The sequence below is a fragment of the Manis javanica genome, chromosome 9, assembly GCF_040802235.1.
Source record: "Manis javanica isolate MJ-LG chromosome 9, MJ_LKY, whole genome shotgun sequence".
NCBI lineage: Eukaryota > Metazoa > Chordata > Mammalia > Pholidota > Manidae > Manis > Manis javanica.
Genome location: NC_133164.1, coordinates 56,024,709 through 56,040,551, shown reverse-complemented (window position 1 = coordinate 56,040,551; position 15,843 = coordinate 56,024,709). Strand labels below are relative to the sequence as shown.

Here is a 15,843-nt window from a genome sequence, read left to right as displayed (position 1 = left end):
CGAGCAACCAACCATCAAGTCCATGATAGTATCTCATGAATTATCTGTTGCCCTAAAGATCAAGAAGTGGAGATGCTGACCTATTACTAGGGCCTGGACTTTGTTTGCAACCACTGCTCTCTCTTCTTTGTCAATCTGCCTTTCAGCGAAACGCATGCTCTTTAATGAGTATCCAGTCCAGCTTGTTATTCTTCCTCTGCCATCTTCCACTACCCAGCTGTGACCCTGGATGCAGCCTTGAATCTCCAGAGGTCTATTCGAGCTCCAAAATGTTCTCATTTTATAGCCTGGCAAAGCCTGCACCTACTGGTTATTCGTATGAATGAATCAAGAACACTTTTCTAGAAGGAAGTGGAGCATGTATCTGTTCTGAGAATTACTTTTTATAAATAGGAATCTGTTTATGCTCAATGAAATTAAGTCAGTTCCTTGTCTGGGAGGCTCATACATAACGTTATTCATTCCCTTTGAACTATTGACTTTAATCTCTTTATAAAAACACAGGGATCTCTGTTACTTACCTTTTGTTTGAGGCTGTGTGTTTTTCATGTGACTTCACATCTGTAATCATCTCCTACACACTAAAACAGACATGACATGTAGAGAATTGAGAGTAAAATATGACTTATATAGCTTCATTGTCTTGGAAATAATGAGGTTATCATGAGCTATAGACACAGAACTAGGAACTAGTAAGAGAAAATATTTACAAAAGAAAGTCCACAAAAAGCAACATGAACAAAGATGTTCATTGTTATATATTTTATAATAGGGAAAAACTGAAAATAAATTTCCATCAGTAGGAGTCTTGCTAAGTAAATTATGATAGGTCTACAATAGAAAATGGTAAAATAGTTTGGAAGAATGTTATACACCCTTATACATATTGTTGAGAGAAAAAGAAGGTATGTTGTAGAATATGTCCAGTTTGATGCCATGTGTGTGCACAAAAAAGAAAACATATATTCTGATCTGACATGCACATATTAATTCATAGAAATAGATCCCAGGAGGAAAGATAATTAACAATATTATTTCTAGGAATGTAGTGGGATTGGTGGGGCTTAGTGCAATGAGAGTGCTTCACTTTTTACTCTAAGCTTCTGTGTTTTGGCATTTTATAAAAACACAGTCATGGTTTCCTTTTGTAATAACACCCAAAATATTGGAGAGAAAAAAATGTGTAGCAGAGAAATTGGGACACAAGGTGAGGTTTGAGGCCTGGGGAAGGAAGATGAGACCTGCCAGGGTAGCGCATTCTGGCTGCTCGCCACGTCCTGGGAGAGCTTGTGCAAAGTGATTGGGAGCTCGTGCGGTGTCTTCAGGCTGGCATCCATCCATCTGTCATCTGTTACCTACCACTCAATCTATCATCTATCATCTCTCTCTCCTTCTCATCTACCTATCTACCTAGCTGTCTGTATCACTTCAAAATGAATGATCTATGATGGAAGGCCCACAAATCAAGAAAACCCAAGAATTTTTCCTATAGTTTTTGCATGTACCTTCTTTTGGTCTCTTTGTAAACTTTGGGTGAGAAAAGTTTCATACCTTTAGGAAACATGGATTCATGTATGAATAATTCTGCCACAGTAACAGAGCAGTTGTATCTCCCACCAAAGTCTTTCCTCTAGCTTGTGACTATTTCCACTTTGTTGGATTGATTTATTCAGCCCCTAAATTTTATTGAGTCCTCATGTGCAGCTCAGTGACCCAGCAGAGAACAGACAAGGCCCCTGCTCTCATGGGGCTTCTGCCAGGGGGTGGAGAGCAATGACAGTAAAGAGTAAAAAAATATCAGGAAGTAAGAACTACTATGATGAAAATTAAGCAAGGTGATGTGATAGGGAGTAGCCAGGGAACTACTTTTAAAAGAAATAGTTAAGAAAGATATCTTTGAGGAAGTAATTCATAAACCAAGCATGCAACAGGACGGGAAGGAGCCCGATCTGTGATCATCTGGTGGAAGAGCGTTGCAGGTGGCAGGACTAGAAGTGTGGTGAGGGGGTCAAGAGCTGGAGGGCATGGCTGAAACTCAAGGAGGGCTGAGGACATGTGAGAGTCTATAGGTCAGGCTCATTCGTGCCTTAAGGGCAAGCTAAGATTTTGGATTATGTTTCAGATTTGAAGGGACATTTTGGGGGGATGGTTTGATTAGGGAATGACATCTGTTTCATGTTTATAAAGGATCTCTCTGAATACCCCTTGATTATAAATAGGCAGGAGTAGAAACGGGGAAACCCACAGGAATGATGGCAGGAGGTCCAGGTGGAAGAGATGGTGATTGGATAGGGTGGTAGCAATAGATACCAGCTTGCTATTGGGTTAGAGATGGAGAGTCGGGAAAAGATAGGAACAGAGACTATTCTTGGATCTGGGCTTCAGCTATCAGAAGGGGAAAACTAGGGAATGGCAGGTTTGGGGGAAATCAATGTCTGTTTTGGGTGCAGGTTGCATTGCCCCCTGTACAAATGTCAATTAGGTGGCAAGATATGCTGTGGGAACTAACCATGTGCAGACAATGCTATTAAAGAATCTGGAATGGACTCCAGGTTCAGGTGTCCCCCACCCTTCTTTCTGGCTGGACTCATCCAAGCCCACCACTCCCATCTCTGGGCCTTCTCCTGCTGACCTTGCTTTTGCTGTTGAAGGTTGCTTTGAGTTTTAGAATGTGAAGGATGGTGGGAGAATAGTAGAAGCATGTGCTGGGCCTGTAATTACAGTGACAAGAGTGCTTCTTTTTTTGGTAGCTCTCAACATTTTAATCATTATCTATTTTAATAAAGACAAAAATTGAATTTAAAAGGGAACAGACTTTTTTAAAGATAGATTCTAGATTCACAATGTGTTGTTCTTCAGCTACCCTATGTAAATCACAAATTTATATTGCTATTATAAATCAGGATTATCAGCTAATATAAGTTACATGAAACAAAGATTTTAGTGCTACTTGTCTTCAGTGTCACATACTACTGTTAAAATGCAAACACGAACAGAAACTAAATGAAAATAAGAAACTATGAAAATGTGCTTTTACTTCCAGATGTTATTCCCATTTTGAATTTTATATTTACTTTTATTGGCATAATACATGGGTGTTTTACATTTTTGTATGTCTTTACAGCAGTATCCTTACTACTTTATCCTTCTATAAAAATAATCCTCAGTTATTTTATGCTTTGAAAACGCTTTCCTATCCCAATGTCATGCCACCTATGTTTACTGATAGTTTTATTTATTGTACTTGTAAATCCAAGTGGAATTTACTGTGCTGTATAGGGCAAAGTACAAACTTTGTAATTTTTATTTTTTTGCCTCCTCAGAAGAATTTGGAGTTAAACATATGACTCAGTCTTTATTTGTCTTGAATGATTCTTGTCCATTGCAGATAAACTCTCCAGCCTTCCAGCTGACCACATGGTGAGTCCAAGGCCCTGATCCAGTATCACAGCAGAATTCACACCAGCCCTGAACCTGGAGAGATGGTATCACAGTCTATGGGTCAGGCAGATTCTCCCGTGGACCCCTGGGATGGGGTCAGCAATGACTCTTGTGATGCTGATGGTTTGCCCAGCCTCCTAGACCCTAAACACCCCCGTTGCCAGTCAGACCTCAGGTTCATGAGGCACAGAGCTGCCTGGATTAACCTCCAGAGTGAGCAGCAACCGCTGCAGGATTTGGGCCCTCAGGGGCCAGCAGTGGGGAACAGTGGGAGCTGCTTGGTGGGGGCTGCTGCTTTTCCCGTGGGCCGGTCACCACTGTCTTTTGAGGACTCCGTGGGGGAGAGATCACTGTCGAAGGATGCTGTGGACTCCGTGAGCAGCTCTTCTGCCCAGGGCTCAGGAGAAAAGAACAGAGACTTCTCTTGCACCCCAGTGGAAGAGCAGGCCGTGCTCCCAGCAGGCCATCCTCAGATGTCTCTGTTCCCAACATCCAAGATTTTGGCCCCTTCACTAGGCCCTGAGGCTGATGGTGCTCTTCCCAAACCTTCCCACCTGGCAGCTCCCGCTGATGAAGGTAATTTTCGTTGGACACTTCCCTCATTCCTGTCTGTTCACTTGTTTGCTTTGCCTTGATCGTTTGCTTAACCTGCCCTACTGTCTTCATGAGAAAGTTATGGATTTCCCCTTTGACCAGAAGCCTGTGCACTGGCTCATTTAATATTGTCTTTGGGCCAGCCACCTGGGCAGTCACAACAGGTGACACCAAATATTTCCTTTCTCCTTAGACTGCAGGGAAATGTCACCTTAGCTCAGCTGAATTAATAGTCAATACCACTTGCCATCTTCGAGCTGGTGCGGGCCTTCAGGAACTTCCAGCTCCCTGCAAGGAAGAGCATCGGAAGTGCCCTCAGTTCATTGTGGGTGTGGGAGATGTTTCTAGACACTCAGCATAGCCTGCATTCTGCACCAGTGCTCACAGAGGAGATTAGCTCCCCTCACCTGTTATATTTACCTGGACAGTGTGACTTAAAAGTGGTAAGACTTATATACAGTAAGCACAACCCCATGAAATACTATAAGAAGCTTTCTTATTATTATTTAAACAAGGGTTCCCCTTGCTATGAAGTAATGCACCTATTCCTAAAACACTGAAATTCCTAAAATGAGATAATCCATTCAAAATGCCACACAAGAGTCAATAAATTAGCTATGGTTGTTATTATTTGGAGCATACTTATTTTATTTTTAAATACTCATCATGTTATGTTCATGCTTTACATTAATTTATATTTCTGTTAGAACACTAACTCAGATAGTCAATGAAGTTTTTTCTTTCAAAACAATTTTAAAAGCTGCCTACTTGCTTGTGTGTGTGTGTGTGTGTGTGTGTGTGTGCATTTATTTCCCATTAGCAGAACTGGTCCTCCCCCTTTCCTACAATATAGAGTTATTTGTCCAATATTCAAAAACATTGGATATTTTTTAAAAGTTGAAGATGATAATCTTTAACATTGTTTTCATAGCTTAAGAATAGCAGATTATGGACAGTTTTCAATGTGCTAATTTTGAGATAAGAATCAAATTTGAGTAAAATGATACATTCTGATCACAAGCCTTTATTCTACCTTTTTTCTCACCTGCCAGGATAGTTCTCAGGAAAAGAGTGGCTTGCAAATATAGTGGTTGATAAGGAAGAGGTTGGTAAGTAAGGTTAGTAAGGCATCCTGCTAGATCATCTCCAGGGAGAGCGAGGGGAACATGAAGCAAAGCCCTCTCCCTGGCAAGCCGCCATCACCACCACCAGTTATACAGGGACGAAGATGATCTTTAGGGGCCTGTATACACCGGCCCCAAATAATTTGTTTTGTCACTATACAGGAAGTACATACTTTAATTTAAATAAATTTATTTAATACTTTGTTTTATATCTATGTAAAATATAACGATATTTATATTTAATAATTTATTTAATAAATAATTTAAAATAGTTTAAAATTATCCTGTAGTTTTGTCTTTCTCCCAGAAAGAAAACAGATACCCCAGCCCCTTTGTCCAAAGACAGTGACCCCAGGAATCTCTCCAGGTACCTTTAAAAAACACTCAGTCTTTTGAGAGTGTCCCTTAAACTTGATAAAGGGATTCATTCCATGGGATTAAAGAAAACAGAAGTCCTGAGTGATCTGGTTCCTTCTTAGGTGTGGGGCAGCAATGGGAAGACCAGGCATTTGCTGCTATGACTGAATTTTCCTATAACTGCGGCCTCTCAAATGGGAACCGCGGGGTTTCCTTACCGGATAACCTGGTAGGGAAAGCCCACCTGAGCCTGTAAGCACGTAAGAAACATCCGCGGTGCCTTTTGTTTGCATAGGACCTGCGCATTACAAAGCCCTCACTTCCTTACCTCCTTCGTCTCCTAATGGCTCATCGTCCCAGTTTTAAGGGAGGAGGATATTTTACTGCAGCAGCCCAGCTGGTTCATGGAGAGCTGGAACTAGAGCCCACACTGTCTGATTCTTCTCTGTGCTTTTCCCTCTATACTCAGGTCCAAAAACAATAAACAATGACCTGTGGGCCAAATCTAACTGCCTCCTGATTTTACAAATTAAGTTTTGTTTGTTTTGTTGACAGCTGCTTTCTCACTACAGTTGCAGAACTGTGTAGTTGCAGTACATGCTGTATGGCCCTCAGATCCTGTAATATTTACTACTCAGTTCTTTCAGAAAATGTTTGCCCACCCAGGATGGGTTCTGAGGCTAAGAGGTCCAGAGTTTTCCAGGGAGCAGTCACTTTCTTGAAGGACAAGCAAGGGATTTGAGTGATCCTGCTTGCATCTCAGTTGGTCACCCTGAGAGCTGTAAAATCAGCAAGACATCTGTAGCGTTTTGTTCTAATTTAGCAGGTTGGGACAGCTCAGCTCTTATGTCTCTCACAGACATGTTTTGCCATAAATGCTGCAGTAAAAACCATAAATGCTGCAGTAAAAACCACGTCACAGAGGTCATTTTTGTTCTGATGGTGTCATTGCCAGTAATGGAGTGGCTTTAGGGTACAGAACAGGTGAGTCAGCTAAATGTACCCTCCGCAGTTTCTTCTTGTTTTTGACTGGAGGAAGACCATTTTGGAGAAGCAATGCTGACACTTTTCAGATAGATTTTGTTTCTGTAAACAGGAAGTTTTGGGTCAGTTGCAGTGGGTTGAAGAAGTGATCCTGTGTTTCTTATGGCCCTGGTCCTAGACTGTTCCTCTTCGCCCTTCTTCAGCTCCCGTAGGCAGTTTCCAAGATCCTCTTCTCTTGCTGCCCTTTGTGCCCCTTGTTCTCCATTTCAGTGGTTCTCCCATGACCTCTCTGAGGATTCTGCCCAAGGTACTCCAGTAGCTGCTTGTAGAAATGATCACCATTATGGTAATATCTGCAAGTCCTATGCCAGAAGGGTCTTTCTCCTTCTGGCATCCTAATTTACTCTAGAATCGTGCTAAATTAAAAACAGTAAAATGATATTTAAAAGTCATTCCTTAGAACTGTTTTGTGTTCTGAGGTAATCTTTGACTTCTTTTTCTCCACTTGTTAATAACTCACTCTGTTGGCAGGTGCTGTTCACGTCAGCAAAAGAGTCGGTTCTCTGAATTCCTTCTCAGCAGAGGCATGCGTGCTCCCTGTCGATGTAGAAAAGGTGAACACTTCGTCTCCTTTTTCCTTTTTGAGACCACAGAGAGGGCAGAACCTTAGGCAGTGCTGTTCTGATTTAAACCTGGGAAGTTCACCTCCCAGTGATGATGCCTGGCAAACAGGGTTAGTTTTCAGGGTTAGTTTTAATGCACAGAGGCAGGAGCTCTAAACTGAGAAGGGTCCGAGGCGGTGTCTGCATTCAGCTGAGTTTTTCCATGACTGGTGGGGTCACCATCAACCTAGGGTTTTATAGTACAAGGAACCCAGTGTGGTTTTCTGTTGGTTGTCATGTCCCTCAAAGACCTGGTTTTTCAATCTAATACACCCTCTGTGAAAAAAAAGTTGGCTATGCTTGTGAGTATTTTAACCGATTTTTTTTTTCTGCAGGAAAACGCCCACTTTTATGTTGCAGATATGATTATATCAGCAATGGAGAAAATGAAGTGTAACATCCTGAGTCGACAGCACACAGAGAACTGGAGGACAGAAGAAGTCAGCGGGGCACTTGGGAATGATCAGGCTTACTCTGAAGTGAACTTTCACACTAACGTAAAGCAAGAATCTGGGTCTTCCACTTCTTCAGACAGTGGCTATGAAGGCAAGTGGGGTAAACATGAGAAAATTTTATGCTGTGTTCTTCAAACATCTCTTTTCCTGTCAAATCACAGAGAAAGGCTTTAAATCCTATCTGTAACTTCTGGAGTAACCTGTATAGTCCTCACCATTTCTGCCATTTGGGCTTGGAGTTGGTGATCACACTGTTGTTAAACTGATGTGTTTTTCTGTTGGACTCCGTCCTGCTTTTCCCGTTGGCAGTGGCTGGCATCTGCCCACTCCCTTTGTCTCTGGCACGTGGCCTTGTTCGCTTCCTTAGTCATTGCTTCCTTTTCCAATCTGTCCTCTTCCATTCATTCCATAAACAAGGAGCCTGTGAGTGCTGGGTGCCAGAGTCAAGATGCAACAAGATGTACTCCTTCCCTCAAGGGGCCTTCACATCCGAGCAGAGGCTGAGGGATAGCTCCAATGGCACAGGCATGCCCATGCCTGGTGCGGAGTCCGAGCAGCTCACCTCATGGGGTTTAGGGAGACCTTCCTGAGGGAGGTGGTGCTTGAGCTGAGAACTGAAGTTAGGGCTTGTCATTTTCTTGCCATTTCCTGAATGTGAGTCCTGCTTCAGTCCTAGAGTCATCTCTGTACTGCCCGGGAGATTTCATCCACGGCAGTATCCTTCCATTATTCCCTCTGGGTTGAGCTCTCCCAAATCTGTTTCCAGTCCTGCAACACTCTTCTAAGTGCTCGATCCTTATGGCTGGGACGTGTCAAACATGCTTACCTGCTTGGCAGGCAACTAACTTAATGTGTTTACACTAGTTATCTATCAGTCCCATGCAACCTTGTTCCTTCCAAAAGATAAAAAGCAAGTTTACTCTTCCCTCCCTTCTGACTTCCTTTACCCTAGCATCTTCGTCACGAGCCTTTCAGTAATGAGAGCGCTCCTTCCATGTGGCACGTAGGTAGCACAGTGCCTGGCACAGAAGAGATGGACAATGAGCAGCTGTTGGATGCACTACCTAGCTCAAGTGAGAAGGGATTTCTTTCGAGGCTATAGAGTCTCCTCAGTGAACCCAGTGGTAGGGACACAGAACTGACCAGTGTCATGGGAGCTCTGGCAGTTGCCTGTGCTGGCTTGTGGCCCCTGGTCGCCTCTCTTCATGTATTGGCTTCATTCCCCTTTTTCTACAGCCTGACCTCTTCCCCCAACCCCCCAGCCCCTCGTTTCAGCTCTGCAGCCTCCCTCGCTGCTCAGTCTTGGCTTGCAGGACCCCAAGTCCAGATTCCCCAGGAAGAGCCCCTGGCTGGGCCTGCTTGGATTGGGGGTCCACACCTGGTCAGCCACTGCAGCCAGGGGAGAAGGGGCTATGATGTGGACCATCATCCCCTCTGAGGTGACCAGTGAAGAAAAAAGGCATGTGGCCCTTCTTCTTCCTTAGGCCTGTGCCCCTGTCCACTTTTAGTTAGTGAACAAATCAGTCCTGGTTTCTGAGCAAGACTGACATCCCCTCCATTCTCTTCTGATTCCTGCCTTTTACCTGACAGCCTTCTGGCCAGTCATTCTGTGAATATTGCATTCAGGTCCTCGATACATATTTGCTGCCTTGCATTTTCTCTCTTTACTTTCAGCATTTTCCCCTCATCGATTCCATACACATCTGTCTTCCAAAACTCAACTTCTAATCCTCTAAACGGTCCACTGAGTTTCTCCCACATTTTGTCTTGGGCTGTTTATCCTTGTGGGCCTTCCTCCTGCCCTTCTGACGGTCATCTCCTGCCATTTCCCTGCATGTTCCCTGGGCTTCAGTCATGCCAGCCTGTTACACTTGATACGGACATTTCTCATAAGCTCCTGCCTCCCTCCCTTTGCTTCTGCTCGGCTAGAATGCTGGTTCCCCAGAAACCATGCATTTGTTCCTCCATCCTTTCCATTCTTCAAAAGCAATCTCCTGCCACCAGCACTGTGACATTCTCCCTGATTTGTTTCAATGGCCAGGGGCACCATTCATATGGAATGAAACATAAGTTGTGCTCCAGAATGCTCTGTAATTGCCTATGTGCATGCCCCGCACCAAGGGTGTATGCAATGTGAAGCCCTGCCTCTGAATTTCTTAAGACCCGTGGCACACAACTGTGTTTTTGTATGATTAAGTATGTTGGTGCCTCAGATTCCTCATGAGATTTTAAGTTCTTTGATGGATGAGAATTTGTCTTATTTATATTTGCATTCAGCATAGTGCCTTGCCTAAAACAAATATTTTATAAATATTTATTGAATGGTTGAGTAGAAGCTCATGTTTAGCTGAAATTTTTTTAAATATATGAATATGTTATATGAAATTTTCAAATATTCCTAGGACCCAAATAAAAATATCTTTCATTAAATATCTCTCTTGTGACATTTATGACAATAGATGTTACTCCATAAGGTAGGTCATCATTCTTCAAAAAAGAAAAACAATAGAAAATGTCAGCATGTACCTCATTTAGTGCAAGCAGTGCTTCCAGGTCTTTTTTATCAGTTAAATATATTTTTGTGTTTGTACTAACATGCAGTGTAAATTGTATGTTACTGTGGATCACGGCCAAAAAAATATGAGAAACACAGGGGTGGGTGAAATTTCTGCCATTTCACCCATGAAGAAACTGAAGCTGAGAAGGTCCAGCAAGGAGGGGGCCGGGTGGCTTTAAATGGCAGCCAGTCCACTACAGAGCCCATTACATAAGCATGACATAAGCTCTGTGTAACCTATGGGCTACAGCATTTCACTCAAAAACTATATTCATGTTGCTGTGTTTCTCTTATGTTTATTCAAGTGAATATAGTTTCATAATAATTATATATTAATATTAATGAAACTATATTAATAATATGGTTATATTAACAGTATTTCATATCTAGTTTTCCATGTTGCTAGTTTTCATATTTTTCAATAATGTTATTTCTTGACCTAATAGTGTTATTTGCAAAATCAGTTTCCTAGTATTTGCATTTAGGTAGCTTCCACATTTTAATATTTTGAATGAATTGCGAATATCTCCTTTGTATCAAAGGCTTCCTCTTTTTACATTTTTACTTCTTAATGACATACTTTGGATAATTCCCAAAGTGAGTATTAGGGATAGAAAGGCAAGAACATATTAGTTCCCTAGGGCTGCTGTAACAAAATACCCCAAACTGGGTGGCTCAAAACAACAGAAATTGATCCTCTCACACATCCTCAAGGCCAGAAGTCAGAGAGGAATTTGTTGGCAGGTTAGCTCCTGGACGCTCTCAGAGAGAATCTGCTCCGTGCCTGGCTCCTGGCTTCCGGGGGTCCCAGTCATCCTTGATATTCCTGGGCTTGTGGACACATCACCCCAGTCTCTGCCACCATCTTCATGTGGTGTTCATCTGGGTATCTGTCTCTGCATCCAAATCGCCCTCTTTTTATGACGCCAGTCCTACTGGACTTAGGGCTCACCCAATTCACTGTGACTTCTGCTTAACATGATGACATGTGCAAAGACCCTGTTTCCAAACAAGATCACATTCACAGGTCTGAGTGAACGTGAAGCTGGGCTGGGGGCACTACTCAGTGCCATACAATGTTGAGGTTGCCTATACTCTTTGCCTCACTGTGAAGCTGATTGTTTTTTCCCCTCTTAAATTTCATTGCATTTTATATTAAGAAAATTTTCATACATGAAAGTAGGCAGATTATATCATGAACACCCACAAACATATTATTCTGTTTTCACTTAATCATTGTCAATGTTAAGAACAACACAAAATAGCTCCCTGCATTTTTTACCTCCTGAAGCTGAATTTTTTAATTCTTTCAAATGAACTCTTAGCCCCTTTTATTCCTTAATTTCTGTATAGTTGGGTGTTGGCAGCTTGTGCAGTTTTCTTTTTCTTCTTGCTGGTGAAACCCCCTTGCTTTCTTTTTTTAGGTTGTGCTGTGTTACAAGTCAGCCCACTGGCTGACTGTGATGTGACGAAAGAGGCCTGCAAGTGTGACTTTGATGACTTTGTTATTGTAGGTAAGATTTGGAAACTCATTGGATATGACAAGATACCTCCCCCAACACACACATATGCACATCTGGACATCCATCGTATGCGATACCCTATTACAGAGGCATTCAAAGAAACTTCTCCTGAGATCAGATTATGCCCCTGAGATAGAAAATAAGATGTGCTCCTTGTTTTAAATGTCTTGAAAGTTAATCTCTCATTTCACTTGTAGAATTGAATGCAAAAGTCAATTCTCATCATAGTCTGATACCCATTTGGCCTCTCAATTATATTTTGGTGAAATTTCAGATGAGTATATTTTGAAATAGTCATCTTTGGTCATTGGCTGTAGTCTCATAATAGAAACCCGAAGAACCTAAGGTGTGGAGGTGCTGAATCATTGGTTCTTCCTGAGATGCAGGGAGCTATTTTTGTGTTCTTAAAAAATGACTATGATTACGTGAATCAGACTGAAAGATCTCACTACTTTTTCTTCTATTTTCCCACAGAACTTGACGAATTTAGCAATAATAGCACAGAAGAAAGCTATGGATGTTCCTGTGGCTCCTCTAGCAGGTACGTCTCTTCCGTATCTACCTGCACATAGACCCTTGGGACAATCACCTGTGAGGCACTGTGAACACCAGGCCTCTGATCTCTCAAGCCAAGTTCAGCCAGTTCCAATGACAGCTATTAGTAAGGAAACAACTGCCCCTAAAGTTTCTACAGTGTTTTTACAGTGTTTGTAAGATTTTGCATACATTCTCATTTAATCCTCATGGATAGGCTGGGCAGGGTTTTTTTAACCCCATTTTACTTATGTGGAAACTGAGGCTCAGATAAGATGTGCTTCAGGGCAGAGTGTTGTTAAGTAGCAGATGTAGGACTTGAACTCAGGTCTTCAGGCTCTAAATCCAGTGCTCATTGTACTACACCTGCCAATCTCGGTACCTTCAGCAAATACCTTCAGCCTCCCGTGAGCATGGAGGAATTATGCTGAGTAAGGTAACCAGTGGGTGGCTGATGCATGGTGTCTTTCTTATAAGACACCCCCTCCCAGTGTTTGGAGAGGGAAGGATAGTTGAAAACCTGAATAAGAAGACCCTTAACATACTCCTCATGAATACAGGTCTCCATTTTTTGCATCTCTTATATTTCAGTGTCATTTATCAGCCAAACTTCAATTCTGCTGAGCTACTAGCCAAGGAGCTGTACCGAGTATTCCGAAAGTGCTGGATCTTGTCAGAAGTTAATTATCAGCTGGCAGGTTCTTTGAATGTAGCTGGCCTCATAGTAAGTATCAAAATAAATTGACCTTGAAATGAAAGTTCCTTAATTCTCATTTTGCCTGCTATTCACTGCAGACATTTATGTTTCCTTGTATAGTTGCTGGGTGCTGGGAAAGACTCAAAATGAAGGATGAATCTGACATTTATTGAATGCTTATCATGCAGCTGGGACTGTTCTCAACAATTCCATTTTAATCCCCACAAGTATCTTATTAGGTAGATGCTATTGCTATTTTTATTTTAAAGTGTTAATTCCAGACCCTCAGTAGGACTGGGCTGATGGTAGAGCAGGAGTAACTTCAGGCTGCCTGGTTTGAAAGTTCAGGCTGGTTCCCTTGGAGAACACTGTGCCCTGACAGAATGCAGCTCCCTGGGGGTCAGAGAACTCTATCCTCAGGGTAGGAAAGAGCACTCTGGAAGCGCAGAGGAGGCACTGTTCAATTTCAGTCGGGCAAGTTGGGAAAGCTGCCTGGAGATCTCAGAACTTCGACTTAGATTTAGGCCAGGCAGAGCTGTAGCAGGTGGGAACACATGAAAGGGTATTCTTGGCAAGGGGGGCACTGGAGCGAAGTGACAGGAGGTGGGTGGTGAGTTCATCCTGCAGAGTGATTGGTGTGGCTGCATAATGTGTTTGTAGGTGTCTGTGTGGGGGGCAGGGTGATCTTCCTGGGAATTAAGGCTTGAGTGAAAATGGCCAAATTGTGGGGGATATAGAATGCTAATTGGAGGAATTTGGATCTTCAATAGAGAGTTGAATGATTCAGAGGGGAGCCACTGAACATTTATAAACAGGGGAATGGTCTTAGAAGAGCTGTTCCTGGAGAAGTCTGACAACAGGGGATTCTGACTGGCAGCATCCATCAGCCCACTAAGAGGGGAGAGGCTTTGGCTGTGCATCAAAGCATTCCAGGTCACGGTGACCTACTTACAGTAATAGGAAGTCTGGAAACAAATAACCTACTAAAAATACTAAGACAAGTGATCTCAGCTGGATGGTGTTTTAGATAATTCTCTGCAGATGGCTTTAGATATAGGGAGGGCTCTTGCCCTGTCCTTTAGCTCCACCTAAAGCAGTTTTAATTTTTCATGGCAAATTTTAATGTTAGAAACATACTTGAATGTTCTTTTTATTTCAATTCCTGAAATATGCTCACTTCAGTTGTTCCTAAATCCTCTTCTGTGTTATGCAGGTGCTAAATGAAGATCATGTTGGAAAAGACTTTGACTCCAGTGTGGATGTAGTACAGGAAATTAAGCTGAAGTCAAGGATGAGAGGGACGGAAGACTGGGAGCCTCCGAGATTTCAAATCATATTTAATGTTCACCCACCAGTCAAGTAAGTCCAGGTTGCTGCTTGGGCCCCCAACCCAGGTAAAACAAATTGTGCTGGATCCCAGCAGACTCTATGGAAGTTGGTAAAGGAAAAAAATAATACTCTGAGGGACAAAGGAAAATTTGTTTCAGGACAAGGAAAGCTGGGCATAATTTTCTGAGTTAGCTTTCTTGGCACCCTGTTTATTGTGGGCTTTGGGGGACCCTGTAAGTTTTGACAAGTTGAGAATTTAATTATGTGTCCTCAGTTATAAACATTACATAGCAATTAAAAATTAAATAGGCTTAAAGGGGATTTTTAAGTATCTAAATTTGAACCTTAAAAATCATACACAATAATTTTGAAGGACGAGTGCAATGTGAATTAAAACTCAACAACAAAAATTTTTAAAAAGGAGAAGTGGACTTTGAGGAGAGCTGCTACAGTTAAGAAATGTAACAATGCAAATAAGAATATCTTTGTTCTATAAGAAGTAACAAAACCCTAAAAGGCAAAACAACTGAGACAAAAAAAAAAAAGAAAAGAAACTCATATATGTATATTATAATAATATAAAGTAGTAGTTTATTTGTTTTGAGTATATGACATTAAGAATAAAGGACCAATTACAAATTTTCCAGCTTCCTTGGTTTGTATTTAATTCAGCCCACAAACTGCAGTCACGAAGGGACTGGACAGGGTTATCGCCAGTACCACGTGCTGGTGCCTTGTAGACCATTTTTTCTTTGGAGGGAAGGCCAAGGCCTCTCGGTTTGCTGAAGCAGAAGAGCTCCCTCTCCAGGCCTTGTTAGGCGTCTCCCCTTAACATGGGATGTCTTACCTCTAGGCTCTTTCTAGGTTCTCTCTAAGGCACATGGGTAGGGTTCCGAATAATTTTACCTTGGCCATTTTTGTTGACCCTACACTGTAATAAAATTTTACAACTTTCTCCATTTTTTCAAATCACATGTAAAACTGTGGCCCCAGCAGTTCAGTGGAAAACACTTCAGTCTCTCACTGGAAGTGTCTGATAGCTTTGTCTTACGCTACCTCTTCTTCACCTAAACTCCTTTGGGTCAGTGTGTGAGCTTGCTAAGCGCATCATCTCTTTTTTTTTTTTTTTTTTTTAGATAAGTATTTTTTATTGAAGGGTAGTCAACACACAGTATTACATTAGTTTCAGGTGTACAACACAGTGATTTAACATTTATATACATGATAATTCTAGGTACCAGCTATCACCATACCAAGTTGTTACAATATTTTGACTATATTCCTTATGCTATACATTACATCCCGGTTACTTATTTATTTTACAATTGGAAGTGTGTACTTTTTTGTTTTGTTTTGTTTTGTTTTGTGAGGGCATCTCTCATATTTATTGATCGAATGGTTGTTAACCACAATAAAATTCTGTATAGGGGGGTCAATGCTCAATGCACAATCATTAATCCACCCCAAGCCTAATTTTCATCAGTCTCCAATCTTCTGAAGCATAACGAACAAGTTCTTACATGGAGAACAAATTCTTACATAGTGAATAAGTTAAATGGTGAACATTACAAGGGCAGTCATCACAG

General features: G+C 41.9%; 1 protein-coding gene across 10 annotated transcripts in view; it reads left to right on the top strand.

Annotated features, from left to right (window-relative positions):
- RUBCNL (rubicon like autophagy enhancer) overlaps positions 1 to 15,843 on the top strand; it is a 60,358-nt gene that overhangs the window by 25,110 nt on the left and 19,405 nt on the right. For 6 of the 10 annotated variants that reach the window (XM_073212631.1, XM_073212630.1, XM_073212632.1 and 3 more), the window contains 7 exons: positions 3,389 to 4,017; positions 7,032 to 7,114; positions 7,498 to 7,708; positions 11,599 to 11,688; positions 12,172 to 12,238; positions 12,823 to 12,955; positions 14,142 to 14,287. In XM_073212631.1, coding sequence (XP_073068732.1) covers positions 3,483 to 4,017; positions 7,032 to 7,114; positions 7,498 to 7,708; positions 11,599 to 11,688; positions 12,172 to 12,238; positions 12,823 to 12,955; positions 14,142 to 14,287 — 1,265 coding nt within the window. In that variant the 5' untranslated portion in view covers positions 3,389 to 3,482. Of the gene's footprint in view, positions 1 to 504; positions 2,070 to 3,388; positions 4,018 to 7,031; positions 7,115 to 7,497; positions 7,709 to 11,598; positions 11,689 to 12,171; positions 12,239 to 12,822; positions 12,956 to 14,141; positions 14,288 to 15,843 lie in introns of those variants that run through there. The other 4 variants (XM_073212639.1, XM_073212638.1, XM_073212637.1 and 1 more) reach the window with 4 other exon arrangements.